Below are 14,794 nucleotides of genomic sequence, written 5' to 3'. Positions count from 1 at the left end.
GTTTATGAAGCCTAAATAAACCTGCCTTGGACATTTTAAAGAGACAGTGTCCTGTTCCTACCTCTAACGCGGATGAGTGAGTACAAAACCCTACACCTTGTATATTCAACTATGATGTGGTCATAAATCAACTCAGAAAAAGTTAGATAAAAGAAATACTAACTCTCCTTTCAGACTTTATAGCGGGCTGACTGACAAATTCTCAGTTTACTATTGCTGGTTGGAGAATGAGACAGTGCAACATGGAGGTAAAAGATAGACAACTATTGACTTAAGCCAACATCCAACATTGGTGACCAAGAGTGTCCATCACAATCTTACCAAGCAAATGTGACAGGTGTGGGTATTTTTCAATTTCTCAGTCAATTCCTGGATCTTCTCTCGAAGAGCATCCAAACTCTCTTGGCTGAAAGTGACACAATATGGCCATTATTTTTGAATATGTTATATACATATGGAATGTTATGTACCCACAGCCATAGCCCAAGTTACAAACATGATGGTCAAGGATCTTAACCGTAAAAAACTAGAGCCATAAATATTCACAATAGAGGTGCTACTATTTTACCAGATAGATGCTATGGAGCTGCGCGAGATTCGTATTGTGAATGTTGGATTTTTTACAATTGGCTATGTGCCTAATTCTTACTCAGTAAGGACAGAAAATCAGATGAAGTATGATCATCTTAGGATCTGAGAAGAGCCAATGTCCTCTGATTCTTGAGATGCCTACTCCCACAGGTAAACTATTATCATTTTTCAAGCAATAGCCTTGGATTGATCACTCAAGAACCAGATGATGAGCTTGTTCTTTCTTGGGCAGAGAATTTACTTGTGGAACAATGCAAAAATATTTTCTTCCAGAAAGTTGGGTCAAGTTTCCTCATGAATTTCCCATCTTTGTAATGCTTGCTGGAGTGGAGTAGATCTTTTTCTATTTAACCTTTCTATGACCAGGGCTCTACATAGTTTCACCGTTATACAGTACATACCAAAAGTTTGGACACACCTTCTCATTTAAAGATTTTTCTGTATTTTCATGACTTTGAAAATTGTACATTCACACTGAAGGCATCAAAACTATGAATTAACACATGTGGAATTATATACTTAACAAAAAAGTGTGAAACAACTGAAAATATGTCTTATATTCTAGGTTCTTCAAAGTAGTCACCTTTTGCTTTGATGACTGCTTTGCACACTCTTGGCATTCTCTTGATGAGCTTCAAGAGGTAGTCGCCGGAAATGGTTTTCACTTCACAGGTGTGCCCTGTCAGGTTTAATAAGTGGGATTTCTTGCCTTATAAATGGGGTTGGGATCATCAGTTGTGTTGTGCAGAAGTCTGGTGGATACACAGCTGATAGTCCTACTGAATAGACTGTTAGAATTTGTATTATGGCAAGAAAAAAGCAGCTAAGTTAAGAAAAACGAGTGGCCATCATTACTTTAAGAAATGAAGGTCAGTCAGACCGAAAAATTGGGAAAACTTTGAAAGTGTCCCCAAGTGCAGTTGCAAAAACTATCAAGCGCTACAAAGAAACTGGCTTACATGAGGACCGCCCCAGGAAAGGAAGACCAAGAGTCACCTCTGCTTCTGAGGATAAGTTTATCCGAGTCACCAGCCTCAGAAATCGCAGGTTAACAGCAGCTCAGATTAGAGACCAGGTCAATACCACACAGAGTTCTAGCAGCAGACACATCTCTACAACAACTGTTAAGAGGAGACTTTGTGCAGCAGGCCTTCATGGTAAAATAGCTGCTAGGAAATCACTGCTAAGGACAGGCAACAAGCAGAAGAGACTTGTATGGGCTAAAGAACACAAGGAATGGACATTAGACCAATGGAAATCTGTGCTTTGGTCTGATGAGTCCAAATTTGAGATCTTTGGTTCCAACCACCATGTCTTTGTGCGACGCAGAAAAGGTGAACGGATGGACTCTACATGCCTGGTTCCCACCATGAAGCATGGAGGAGGAGGTGTGATGGTGTGGGGGTGCTTTGCTGGTGACACTGTTGGGGATTTATTCAAAATTGAAGGCAAACTGAACCAGCATGGCTACCACAGCATCTTGCATCAGCATGCTATTCCATCCGGTTTGCATTTAGTTGGACCATCATTTATTTTTCAACAGGACAATGACCCCAAACACACCTCCAGGCTGTGTAAGGGCTATTTGACCAAGCAGGAGAGTGATGGGGTGCTACACCAGATGACCTGCCCTCCACAGTCACCAGACCTGAACCCAATCGAGATGGTTTTGGGTGAGCTGGACCGCAGAGTGAAGGCAAAAGGGCCAACAAGTGCTAAGCATCTCTAGGAACTCCTTCAAGATTGTTGGAAGACCATTTCCGGTGACTACTTCTTGAAGCTCATCAAGAGAATGCCAAGAGTGTGCAAAGCAGTCATCAAAGCAAAAGGTGGCTACTTTGAAGAACCTAGAATATAAGACATATTTTCAGTTGTTTCACACTTCTTTGTTAAGTATATAATTCCACATGTGGTAATTCATAGTTTTGATGCCTTCAGTGTGAATGTACAATTTTCATAGTCATGAAAATACAGAAAAATCTTTAAATGAGAAGGTGTGTCCAAACTTTTGGTCTGTACTGTACATTGGGATCCAACTAAAATCAATTGTTCAAAATATTCAACATCTACATAGGGAGATAAAAAGAACAACTCACTTTAGACGTGAAGAAGCTACGGTCTCCTCACTGTCAGAGTCTTCACTGTGACTTGGAGAGCTGATTAATGGTGATACCCTACAACCTGTAAGTAAGACAAGAAATAATCTGGTAAATTTAATGATGATCTTTGGTTATATCCAAGGTAAAGCAAACATTAGAGTTTACAATTTCCCCCTCAAAAAAGGTTTGCTTTTTTTAATGCAATATTTGAAGACATGGTTATGTTGTCCATGATGTTTTATGTTTAATTACAACTTTTTTTTACTATATTGTTTGCTTGATGGAACATTTTGGATGGGGAAGGTTGGACGGTCTCACCAGAGGAACACAGGATCAAGAAAAGAGCTCAAGTTCTAGAACAGAGACAGATCTTGATGATGATGATGGACCTATATTAAGCTGACTCTGATTACTAGTGATGAGCAAGCACTAAAATGCTTGGGTACTCGCTGCTCGAGTTGAGCTAATTGGAATGCTCGACGGCTCAATGACCCCAATGTAAGTCTATGGGAAACTCGAGCATTTATCAGGCGGCTCCCCCCGGCAGTCTGCAGAGGCCTAAAAATTGCCCAAATCGATGAGAACAGTGCTCAAATAACATTGGAACAGCATGGGGAAGACCCCTAGAAGCATCTCTGACTCCCAGGTCACTGCTGTGAACAATATTGTCAGAGGTATTATGCCACTTTTACGGACTCTCAATAAAACATACAAAAACGAAACCAAAATGGATTTTCCTGGGAAACATGTTAAGGAATATCCTTTCCAGGGTAATGACTTGTATATAAGGCAAAATAAATAACCAAAACAAAAATGATCCTCCACACCTTGGACTATGTTCACACATAGCATTTTTTATGTGTTTTTGCATTGCTTTCAACGATGAAAAATAAAATTTACAGTAAATGTCATTGTAAAATTTTACTACCTTATCTGGCCATGTGGTGTGTAAGAAATCATCAGACACATCCTGTTTCATTTATGAAGGATGGACTCTGAAAGTCACATAGTCTATTTTTTAGGCCTTACTATTCTTAAAGGGCCAGCAGTCGGCCCTCACTATTGTTAGAGTGCCATCAGCCTGCTATGCTTTGTTGTTCCCATTATTAAAGAGTGGGTCTCCTATACTGTTATTGCATATGCAGTGACTGCAAGGGCTGCCAAAAATTTGGACGCACTCCAAATCCCCCTTTTAAGACACATAGAGGAGGGCCTTCGTAACAACATGTTCCCATTATAAAGGAGCGGTTTTTCTAAAGTTATTGCGTTTGCAGTCACTGTAATGGCTGCTAAATGTAGGAAAAACCCCAGTACCAATTTAAAGACACATAGAGGAAGGCCTCAGTAACAACATGTTCCCATTATAAAGGAGCGGGTCTCCTATACTATAATTGCATATGCAGTGACTGCAAGGGCTGCCAAAAGTTTGGACGCACTCCAATGCCCCTTGGAAGAGACGTAGAGGAGGGCCTCATGAAAAAAATGTTCCCATTATAAAGGAGCGGGTCTCCTATACTTGTAATGTCCATACACTAACTGCATGGAGTGAAAAACATTTACCCCTGGGGGGTATACATGAACATACTGTATAACAAACATTTCTTATGGGCATCATAAACACCCTTAAAAAATTATGTGGGTGTTGCATCACTGTGACCCTGGTGACAAGGTGGTGGATAATGAGGATGAGGAGAAGGATGAGGACAACAGAAAATAGACAAAATCAGGAAGTGTATACCCATGTTTGGGTGTGAAAGAGGTGTATGGGAATAGACCTCCCCAAAAAAAGACACTAGATTTGAGTTTATGTAACGGTGTTATCATTCAATCGTGTTGAGAAGTCTTGCCCAATCCAGCCCTTGTTCATTTTATAAGAGTCAGCCTGTCAGCATTTTCAGTTGACAGGCGGATGCACATATCAGTCATAATTCCCCCGGCGGCACTAAAAACCTGCTCTGACAAAACGCTAGCGGCAGGGCAGGCCAGGACCTCCAAGGCATAGAAAGCTAGTTCATGCCATGTGTTCAACTTGGATACCCAATAATTATAAGGCATGGAAGAATCATGGAGGACGTTGGTACGGTCAGCAAGGTACCCCTTCAGCATCTTCGTAAAATTATCCCTCCTTGTGATAGTATCCTGCGCATCAAGCCCTTGAGATGGTAGAGTCTGAGAACTCTCCTAGACCTTTGACAGTGTTCCCCTGCCTCTGCTGGATCATATTTCTGTCTCTCTTGCCTGTGTTTCTTGGTTGTCCAACAAACTGTGACCTTTGCCGCCAGCGTTTTCAGGTGGGAATTTTTTTAATAATTCCACAACAAGGGCTTTCTGGTACTGCACCATTATAGTAGACTTGTCTGCTGTGGGAATGAGAGATAGAAAGTTCTCCTTGTAGTGTGGGTCTAAAAGTATCACCTACCAGTAATGACTGTCACCCAAAATTTGGAGAACGTGAGGGTCACAGGAAAGGCAGTGTAACAAACTCGCCATGTGTGCCAGACTGCTAAAAGGCAAGACTTCCGTTTCCTCACCAAGCAGACCACTGATCATGCTCTCCTCCTCATCCTCTACCTCCTTCCTCTACTCAGGCCATTTCACGGTGAACAGACGGTATGACAGTTGTGCGGGTAATACAGTCTATAGTGCAGAAAACTAACTCCTGTTCTTCCTCCTCCTCCTCTTACTCATTGTCACCCACTCCACATTGGGATGAGATGAGGCTGGGCTGTGGGGAATCACCCTGTATGGTTCTTTGCTCCATCTCATCATCCTCCACTTGCAATGCCTCCTCTTTAATTGTGAGAAGCAAACGTTTCAGAAGACAGAGCAGCGGGATGGTTATGCCAATTATGGCGTCATCGCTGCTCACTATCTTGGTGGAGTCCTCAAAGTTTTGGAGGATGGCACAGATGTCTGACATCCATGCCCACTCCTCAGCTCTTATGTGCAGGTCAGACATGAATACCGACGGTCGTTTTGAAGCTGGTATTCAACAACTGCCCTGTGCTGCTCGCAAATCCTTCCCAACATATGCAACACAGAGTTCCAACGCGTGGGGCCATCGCACACCAGTCAGTGAGCTGGAAGCTGCTAATGCTGCTGAAACACAGCAAGGGCGGCAAAAGCTGACTTTCTAAAATGGGCACACACACGGCGTACTTTGACAAGCAGATTTGGCAGATCCGGGTAGGTTTAGAGAACCACTAGGTTGAGCACATGGGCCAGGCATGGTACGTGTGTGAGCTCGCCTTTCTTCAGGGCCGCCACCAGGTTCCGGCCATTGTCATACATGACCATTCCTGGCTGTAGGTTCTGCAGTGACAGCCAGAGATTTGCCTGCTCTTTCAGAGCTGTCCACAACTCTTCAGCATTGTGCGGTTTGTCACCTAAGCATATTAGCTTCAGCACAGCCTGTTGCCACTTGGTCAAAGCAGTGCTGAAGTACCTCCAACTTCTGACTGATGTGGTCATTTCGGAGAAGGAGGCTGAAGAGAAAGAAGAGGTGGTGCAGGAGCTGTAGAATGTGGGGGCAAACCTGATTGACCCAGGGCTTGCAATCCTCGGAGTCATGAGGACGTTTTTCATCCCAAGGTCCGACTGGGCCCCGGCTTCCACTATATTAATCCCGTGTGCCATCAACGAGATGTACCATCCCTGCCCACAAGCACTTGTCCATGTGTCTGTGGTTGGGTGGCCCTTCCCAGTAACTGCATTGTTGACGGCATGGCTAATGTTCTCGGACACGGGCTTGTGTAATGCGGGGACGGCACACTGGGAGAAATAGTGGCGGTTGGGGACTGAGTACCGATGGATAGTCGCCGCCATAAGGTTGTGGAAAGATTCCGTCTCCATGAGCCTAAAAGGAACATTTTGAGCGCAAGCATTCGTGAAATGTGTGCAGCTAGTAGTGTGGCCTGTGGGGCATTGTCTGTGTATTTGTGCTTGCATTCTAAGGACTGGCATATGGACAACTGAACACTGTGCTGGGACAAAGACGTGGTTGCTGATGGTAGTAGTTGCGAGTGTGCAACAACAGGTACAGGGCGGGAAGCATCTTCGCATGTGCCATGGACAGGGGATTGATGTGCACGCACAACAGCGGAACAAGCAGTGGTGTCACCTGCATACACTGTTTCTGGACCCTGACGTTCGGGCCACCTAGTCGGGTACTTTGCTGTCATTTGCCTGATTATGCTGGTGGTGGCCAGGCTGCTAGTTTTGCTACTCCTGCTGATGCTGGTCTGGCAGATGGTGCAAATGGCCTTTTTGGGGTTATCTGCAGAGTCTTTAAAAAAGAACCAGACTCAGGAAGACCTAACAGTTGAACTGGCAACTTCCGTCGTGTTGGTGTTCCGGGGCTTGGTTGACCGCCTTGTGTCTGTGGCCACCATGCTGCTTGTTCCTGCCTGTTTTGTTGCTACATCTCCCTCCCCCTGTGTCCTGCTGTCCTCGCTCTGCATGTCACCTTGCCAGGTTGGATCAGTGACTTCATCATCCACAACTTCGTCATCCACTTCCGTATTCTGGTTCTCCTCCTGACTTTCGGGCAATTGTGTCTCATCATCATCCACCTTTTGCGACAGTAATTTCATTTTCCCACTGTTGCCTTCATGTGACTTTGGCTGCACAAATATTTGGGCATCGCTACACACGTTCTCCTCTTGCCCAGCTTGAAGCTAGTCGGGCGAGAGGCCTGAATCTATAAATGGAAAAGTGAACAGCTCTTCGGAATGTCCAAGTGTGGGATAAGTTGTCTCCAGGCACTCGGCATGGTGGAAGGAAGGAGGATCAAGGTGAGGAATATGCAGACTCACAGCTACTGAGACTTGACCGTATGGAAGACAGGGTAATAGTGGTGGCAAAGTGTCTGGAAGTATTATCTGCTATGCAACCAACAACCTTTTGACATTGCTCTGGGTTCAATAGTGGTGTGCTGTGGTCCCCTAGTAATTGGGACAGGAAGGTCTGGTGACAAGATGTGGGTGTTTGTTGTGCCACAATTTCAGCTTGCCCACGACCTCTGCCTCTGCATGCACCATCACGTTGCTGATGAAGAGGTAGTTATCCAGCAACTCGTGAAAGTGACTTAAAAAATAGCCTTTATTTTGAAAAAATTAAAATCATGAGACCATGGTGCGAATAAAAGCGTACAGATACGTATCCGAAACGCGTAAGCCTCTGTATGCTTTTATTCGCACCGTGGTCTCATGGTTTTAATTTTTTCAAAATAAAGGCTATTTTTTAAGTCACTTTCCCGAGTTGCTGGATAACTACCTCTTTATCACTGCTTAATGTCTCCCAGACGGGGATCTTTACAATCCGAGCACCGTGCCTCATGAGAAAGTGGACCGAGCAGGCTGACCCAGGTGAGCAGAAATATTTTTTCTACATTATGCACCATCACGTCCACTTCCCCATCCCTTGCCACACGCCTTGCCAATTTTAAATGGAGGATAATATTTTGCACTGTCGCTACAAATGGCTGGATTTGTACTGCAGTTATATGTGGTATGTCTGACGGACGCCCACGGTTTTAAATAGGGGGCTTGTAGTTTCCTATTATAATAGTAACACAATTTTTGTTCCTGGCTTCCAAGTGTAAGATTTCAACTGCTTATGTTTAAAGACTATGGAAAAATGACTACATTCAGCACAAACTTTAATTTTATGACCAAAGCCCAGAAAAATTTCGTATTTATTGTGAAAAAAAAGGAAATTATTATATTTTCGTTCATGCGGTCTGATAAAAAACAACACTTGCATGGTAAATTGACAAAGACAGTCAAAAATCACTCAAAAAGGTTCAGAAATGAGTAGGTTTTCTAGATTGAGTGTACTGTAAATCACTTTCTCGAAGAAGCCCCAAATCCCAAATGTAGTCCCCCATTATGTTTTCGTTATATTGTCCTTGGTAAGGATCTTCAAAGTCCAATATATCTTGATGAAAGCGCTCGCCTTGCTCCTCTGAGTAAGCTCCCATGTTCTCCTTGAACTTGTCAAGATGAGCGTCAAGGATATGGACTTTGAGAGACATTCTGCATCCCATTATGGCGTAATTCTTTATGAGAGTCTGAACCAACTGCACATAGTTTTCAGCCTTGTGATTACCCAGGAAGCCATGAACGAAACTGTTCCTAGCCGTTTTCTCCGTCCTGTTCAGCAGCTTGGCGAACTCGTCACATTCTATAATCTTATTGATCTGCGGTCCAACGAAGATACCAGCCATGACCTTTGCCTCGGACAGCTTTGGAAAGAGATCTTGGTGGTACTTGAAGGCTGCTGACTCATTGTCAAGAGCCATGACAAATTGCTTGATGAGGCCTAACTTGATGTGCAGTGGTGGCATCAGCACTTTCAGAGGTTCTATCAGCGGCTCCCACTAGACGTTGCTCTTCCCCACAAAGAACTCGGTCCGCTGTGGCCAGTCCTTTCTGTGATAGTGCGCCTTAGTGTCACGACTGTCCCAGAGGCAAAAGAAACAAGGAAATTTTGTGAAACCGCCTTGAAGGCCCATCAGCAATGACACCATTTTGAAGTCTACGATGACCTCCCATCCATAGTCATCATACTTCAAGGCACTCAGCAACTTCTTGACACTCTCTGAGATACACAGAGTGAGTCATAGGAAGAGACAGGTAGTTGTTTCCGTTGTGAAGCAGCACGTCTTTGAGGCTCCGGGATGAACTGTCTGTGAATAGGCTCCATTCACTCAGGTTACAGGTGATACCTATAGCCTCAAAAAGACCGGCCACATTGTTGCAGAAGCACAGCCCATCTTCCCGACTGAAGAAGTTGGAAAATGTTTGGTTACACTTTCTCTGATCTGTGACTTGCAAGCTTGCATCCAACAAGTTCCACTGCTGGAGCCTGGATGTCAGAAGCTCAGCATTGAACTTGGTAAGACGATGGTCTCTGATCAGATCGTTGACGTCTTTCTGGTTAGTGACTAGCCCAGGGGGATGGGAACGACTCGGTAGCCGGGCCTTTGCCTGGCCTTGGGGATGTCGCAGTGGTCGGCTCCCGGGCCCGTACCCTGGGGTCAGCTTTTAAAAGGGGATTATTTGTTAACTCTATGAAAGTTCGTGATGCCACCTGTGGTTTCTGGTGAGAATCACCAGCGCTGCAGCACTCCACTGATGCCGGTGATAAGGCAGCTCGATGGTATAGCTCCCCACAGGTGGAGCTAGGCCTCAGGGCAGTGTATGGAGAGGGGGATGCAGGACAGAGGGGACCCAGCCGGGTCAGAGCAAGAATAGGAGCACACACGAAAGTCACTTCAGTACCTTTTACTGATGGAAATTCAGGCACGTCCCGGAGCACTGTAGGGTGAGGGGTGCACGTCCGGATTCTCCCCAGTGAGCGGGTGTAGGGCCTCCTGTCTCTTGCCTCTCTGTAGTAAGTTTCTGACCTGCCTGGAGCAAGGCCTAACTTGGTTTCTGTTCTGCACCTGCTGACTTGGTGATAGGGCCTTCTGTTGGAGATCACTCTCCCTATTCTCTGGGGTCTCCGTGATTCCTGACCCTGGTACGTATCAGCTTTTGGTGATCCTGGGACATGTAGTTCGCCAGGGGTTCCGGTTGTTTTCTACTGGTCATTAAGATCCACGTAGGCTCTCGGACCCGGTGTCCGGTATATGCTTCGGGGTGAGCTGGTTAAGCTCTTCTGCCCCCTATGTTACTCACTTTCCACTCGCCTTCGGCCCCGCTCGGGTTCTCACTAGGCTACACACACTGCAGCCGGGACGCTTCTCTTCTTCGCCGCTCTCAGAGTGTCGGCACACTCCTAGCTCTCTATCCTGAGCTCTGTGAGTTCTAGTCTGGACTCACTCTACAGACTGTACTGAACTCTTTCTGCAGGAACTGCTAGGCTCTGACTCGACTGCACTGACTCCTTCTGTGTCTGAGCAGGAACTGCTGAATCACTCTGCTGCCTAGCTCCACCTTCCGTTTTTATATCCCTAATGGGCTCCCTCTGGTGGTCTGAGGTGGAAGGTGGAGGTGTGTGTATGCTGTGGGGGCCCCTTGTGGAGAAATCCGGTAATGCACCCCTCTAGGATCTGTGGTACCAAGCGCAGCTGGGCGCCACATTAGGAAAGTATGGCCTTCTCTCCTCAACCGCATCTGTGAAAACGTAATCTTGATCTCCAATATCTCCCCCCACTGTCTGACTTGCTGCTTTTTCCTGAAGATGGCTGATCCCTCTTTGGGGGAGTTGGAACAGGCAGCTTGGAGCAGTGTGGTACTGCGGCAATGGAAGAAGGAATGTCTGGATAAATGATCTGAGGCACATTCTTGCCTGTGCGACGTTTGGCAGGATCCACCATGCAGAAGTAGCAGTTGGTTGAGTAGTCTGTCGGTTGCCGCCAAATTCGTGGGATAGTAAACTTTTTAAAAGGTCTGCCCTGGCCCTATTCAAGGGTAATATTAGTAGCATACTGAAAAATGACCTCACAGTGCCCCTTTAACTACGATTCGTTATTCTCTTACTCAGCAATAACATAAACCGAAATGTTGGTTCGAGTCACCTGTGCTTTTATACTTGTATGGCTACTATTGAACAGTCCGAGAATGTTCTAGAAAGTTCTAAAAGTTTGTAGAAACTTCTAGATGATTCTGGAAAATTGTAGAAACTTCTGCACAATTTTAGCAGTTCAAGAATATTCTAGAAGACTACTCAGTATTGAATATGAATCGAGAATTTTCCCAAAAACAGACAAATTTAAAAATTTCATTGTCCTGATCACAGAAGCAAAGTTTTTTGTGGAACAACAACTATTTTCTATTTGTTTTAGGCATAACGGGTTAGGAAAACACACTTTGTACCCAGAAACAACAAAAAAAAAAATTTGTTACATAGTGATTGGCAGCGGCGACATGTGAATAGCTTCACTGATGCACTGCTGCCAAACTGTAAATAGAAGACAATATTTTACACGGTTGCTACAAATGGCTGGATTTGTACTGCAGTTATGTTACGGATCCGGTGGTGGAACCTCTGTGTTGCGGTGCAAGGAGGGACCAGAGGGGCGTAACTAGGTATCAACTCGGACCGACCAAGGTCATACGGTGGCTCAATCGACTCCGTGACCAGGGAAGGACCGAGCAGAGGGACCAGGTGCTACTCTGGGGACCGACCTTGTATGAGAGCAGGTGACTCCCATGGGTCAGAAGGCAGGGACTGACCGGTACAGCAGATGAGCACGGCAGGCAGGCTACCGGGTGATCCGGGCAGACGGACTGGCAGGCACGGCAGGTAGCAAGCAGGAGCCTCCAGGTAGGCGGGCTGGTAGGCACGGCAGGTAACAGGCAGGTGCTTCTAGGTAAGCGGGCTGGCAGGCACGGCAGGTAACAGGCAGGAGCCTCCAGGTAGGCTGGCTGGTAGACACGGCAGGTAACAGGCAGGTGCTTCTAGGTAAGCGAGCTGGCAGGCACGGCAGGTAACAGGCAGGAGCCTCCAGGTAGGCTGGCTGGTAGGCATGGCAGGTAACAGGCAGGTGCTTTCAGGTAAGCAGACTGGCAGGCACGGCAGGTAACGGGCAGGTGCTTCCAGGTAAGCAGGCGGACAGAGCCCATAGACAGACTGACAGACTGGACTGTAGACAGACTGTCGGGCTGGAGAGCAGACTAGCAGGCGGACTGGACTTGTAGTCAGGCTGGCGGACTGGACTTGTAGTCAGGCTGGCGGACTGGACTTGTAGTCAGGCTGGCGGATTGGACTTGTAGTCAGGCTGGCAGACTGGACTTGTAGTCAGGCTGGCGGACTGGACTTGTAGTCAGGCTGGCGGACTGGACTTGTAGTCAGGCTGGCGGACTGGATTTGTAGTCAGGCTGGCGGACTGGACTTGTAGTCAGGCTGGCGGACTGGACTTGTAGTCAGGCTGGCGGACTGAACTTGTAGTCAGGCTGGCGGACTGGACTTGTAGTCAGGCTGGCGGACTGGACTTCTAGTCAGGCTGGGGGACTGGACTTCTAGTCAGGCTGGCGGACTGGACTTCTAGTCAGGCTGGCGGACTGGACTTCTAGTCAGGCTGGCGGACTGGACGTGTAGTCAGGCTGGCGGACTGGACTTGTAGTCAGGCTGGCGGACTGGACGTGTAGTCAGGCTGGCGGACTGGACGTGTAGTCTGGCTGGCGGACTGGATATGTAGTCAGGCTGGCAGACTGGACGTGTAGTCAGGCTGGCGGACTGGACGTGTAGTCAGGCTGGCGGACTGGACGTGTAGTCAGGCTGGCGGACTGGACTTGTAGTCAGGCTGGCGGACTGGACGTGTAGTCAGGCTGGCGGACTGGACGTGTAGTCTGGCTGGCGGACTGGATGTGTAGTCAGGCTGGCAGACTGGACGTGCAGTCAGGCTGGCGGACTGGACGTGTAGTCAGGCTGGCGGACTGGACGTGTAGTCAGGCTGGCGGACTGGACGTGTAGTCAGGCTGGCGGGCTGGACTTGTAGTCAGGCTGGCGGGCTGGACGTGTAGTCAGGCTGGCGGGCTGGACTTGTAGTCAGGCTGGCGGGCTGGACTTGTAGTCAGGCTGGCGGGCTGGACTGGTAGTCAGGCTAGCAGCAGGAGGCTGAGGGCTGAAGCAGAGTATAACACACAAAGCTACAACCTTGCACGGGCACCTCCATTTAGGAGGAGGTGCCCTTTATATGAGAGGACCTCCGACCATTGGCTGGGGACTCCTTAGGATGGCGCACGCAGCCCCTTTAAGAGGGAGGGAGCGCGCGCGCCCTAAGCACAGTGCCCGGGAAGCTGCACGTGCCGGCAGCAACAGAGGCAGGAGCGCCGAAGGATGCTGGGCAGGGAGCGCGGCGGTAAGTGGGACGGCGTCTCTGCCTGTCAGGGGGCAGAGACGCCGATACTACAAGTTATAAGTGACGTCTCACGGACGCCCACGGTTTTAAATAGCGGGCTTGTAGTTTCCTATTATTTCCAGCGACCACGTATGAATAGCTTCACAGACACATTGCTGCCAAACTGTAATTGCAGGACAATATTTTCCACGTTTACTACAAATTTCTGGATTTTTTTATTGCTGTAATATGGGATCACGTCTGATGATGAAAAATATCTGGCTGTATTCTGCTGTGCTAACAAGCAAATGGAGCAGTAAAATGTTGGACAACATTACTTTTTTAGAAAATAATCAGGATTAAGATAAAAAAAAAACAACTAGCCCTGGCCCCTGATATCTGGGGCTATGTCTACGGATATCTCAGCAGGAGCAGACAGAATGTGCAATGGACACTATTGTGTTGTATAGTGTTTACAACTTTCCCTGCCTGCCTAACTGCTGCTATCACCACTGAATATATGCAGCTGGATTAGTCCTCAGAAGGACTGTTAGTTCAGATGGATATGTATCCTGGTGTGGAATACCTAGTCCTAACTATTACACCGCCAATTCTGTCCCACACACAGCAGCAGCTCTCCCTACTCTTGCTGTCTGAAGCTTAGACTGTGACGAGCATAGCGTCACATCTTATATAGACCTGATGGCACTATGTGGCCAGCCAATCACTGTAATGCCACAACCAAGATGGCTACGACATTACAATGCGTGGCAGACAATCCCTGCAAATTCATTGGCTCTCTAAAGAGCGTGAAATATGCAGGACGGGGACCCGAGCTCCCGCCCGAGCATCCCTGATATACTCGCCGAGCATCTCGAGAAGTGAGATGCTCGGGCGAGTACCAAGCAGTAGGGAGCACGCTCGTTCATCACTACTGATTACTTCTATATGGAAGCTTTGGAAGGTCTGGAAATGTTTCATAGTAGAAAGAGTTAGGTATAGTAGGTAAAGGTGTTGAATTGGAGTTCTTTGAGGCTACCAGAGGAAGGAATTGAAGGTCTCAAATACTAGCTATACTCTATTTTAACATGATATAAAACCTAAAAGGAGCAATATATTATTCTAACATAGCCCAAAAAGTGTAAAATCCCTGAAGTAATTTGCCTCAAATAGCACCTTTAGATTTGTCTTTTCTTGTTGGCTTTGCTTGTTTTGGGCCCCTTTATTACGACAGAATCTGAATCAAATGGATGATCCTCTGATTCTCTGGTCAATGAGTCATTTATTGGCTATTTAAGGTACTTCATTAAGCACT

At 46.8% G+C, this 14,794-nt stretch overlaps 1 protein-coding gene across 1 annotated transcript in view; it reads right to left on the bottom strand.

The window, feature by feature from the left end:
* Positions 1-14,794, bottom strand: part of LOC141165376 (E3 ubiquitin-protein ligase Rnf220-like) — a 63,770-nt gene that overhangs the window by 20,084 nt on the left and 28,892 nt on the right. The window contains exons 9-10 of the mRNA XM_073650970.1: positions 2,688-2,772; positions 322-406 (exon numbers count right to left, since the gene is read on the bottom strand). Of these exons, the coding sequence (XP_073507071.1) occupies positions 322-406; positions 2,688-2,772 (170 nt within the window). The remainder of the gene's footprint in view (positions 1-321; positions 407-2,687; positions 2,773-14,794) is intronic.

This window comes from Phyllobates terribilis, unplaced genomic scaffold (assembly GCF_046119375.1).
Source record: "Phyllobates terribilis strain yellow unplaced genomic scaffold, ASM4611937v1 Scaffold_11__3_contigs__length_659146591, whole genome shotgun sequence".
In the NCBI taxonomy this organism is placed as follows: domain Eukaryota; kingdom Metazoa; phylum Chordata; class Amphibia; order Anura; family Dendrobatidae; genus Phyllobates; species Phyllobates terribilis.
Note: the sequence above shows the minus strand (reverse complement) of the source record. Positions and strands in the feature narration are given on the sequence as shown.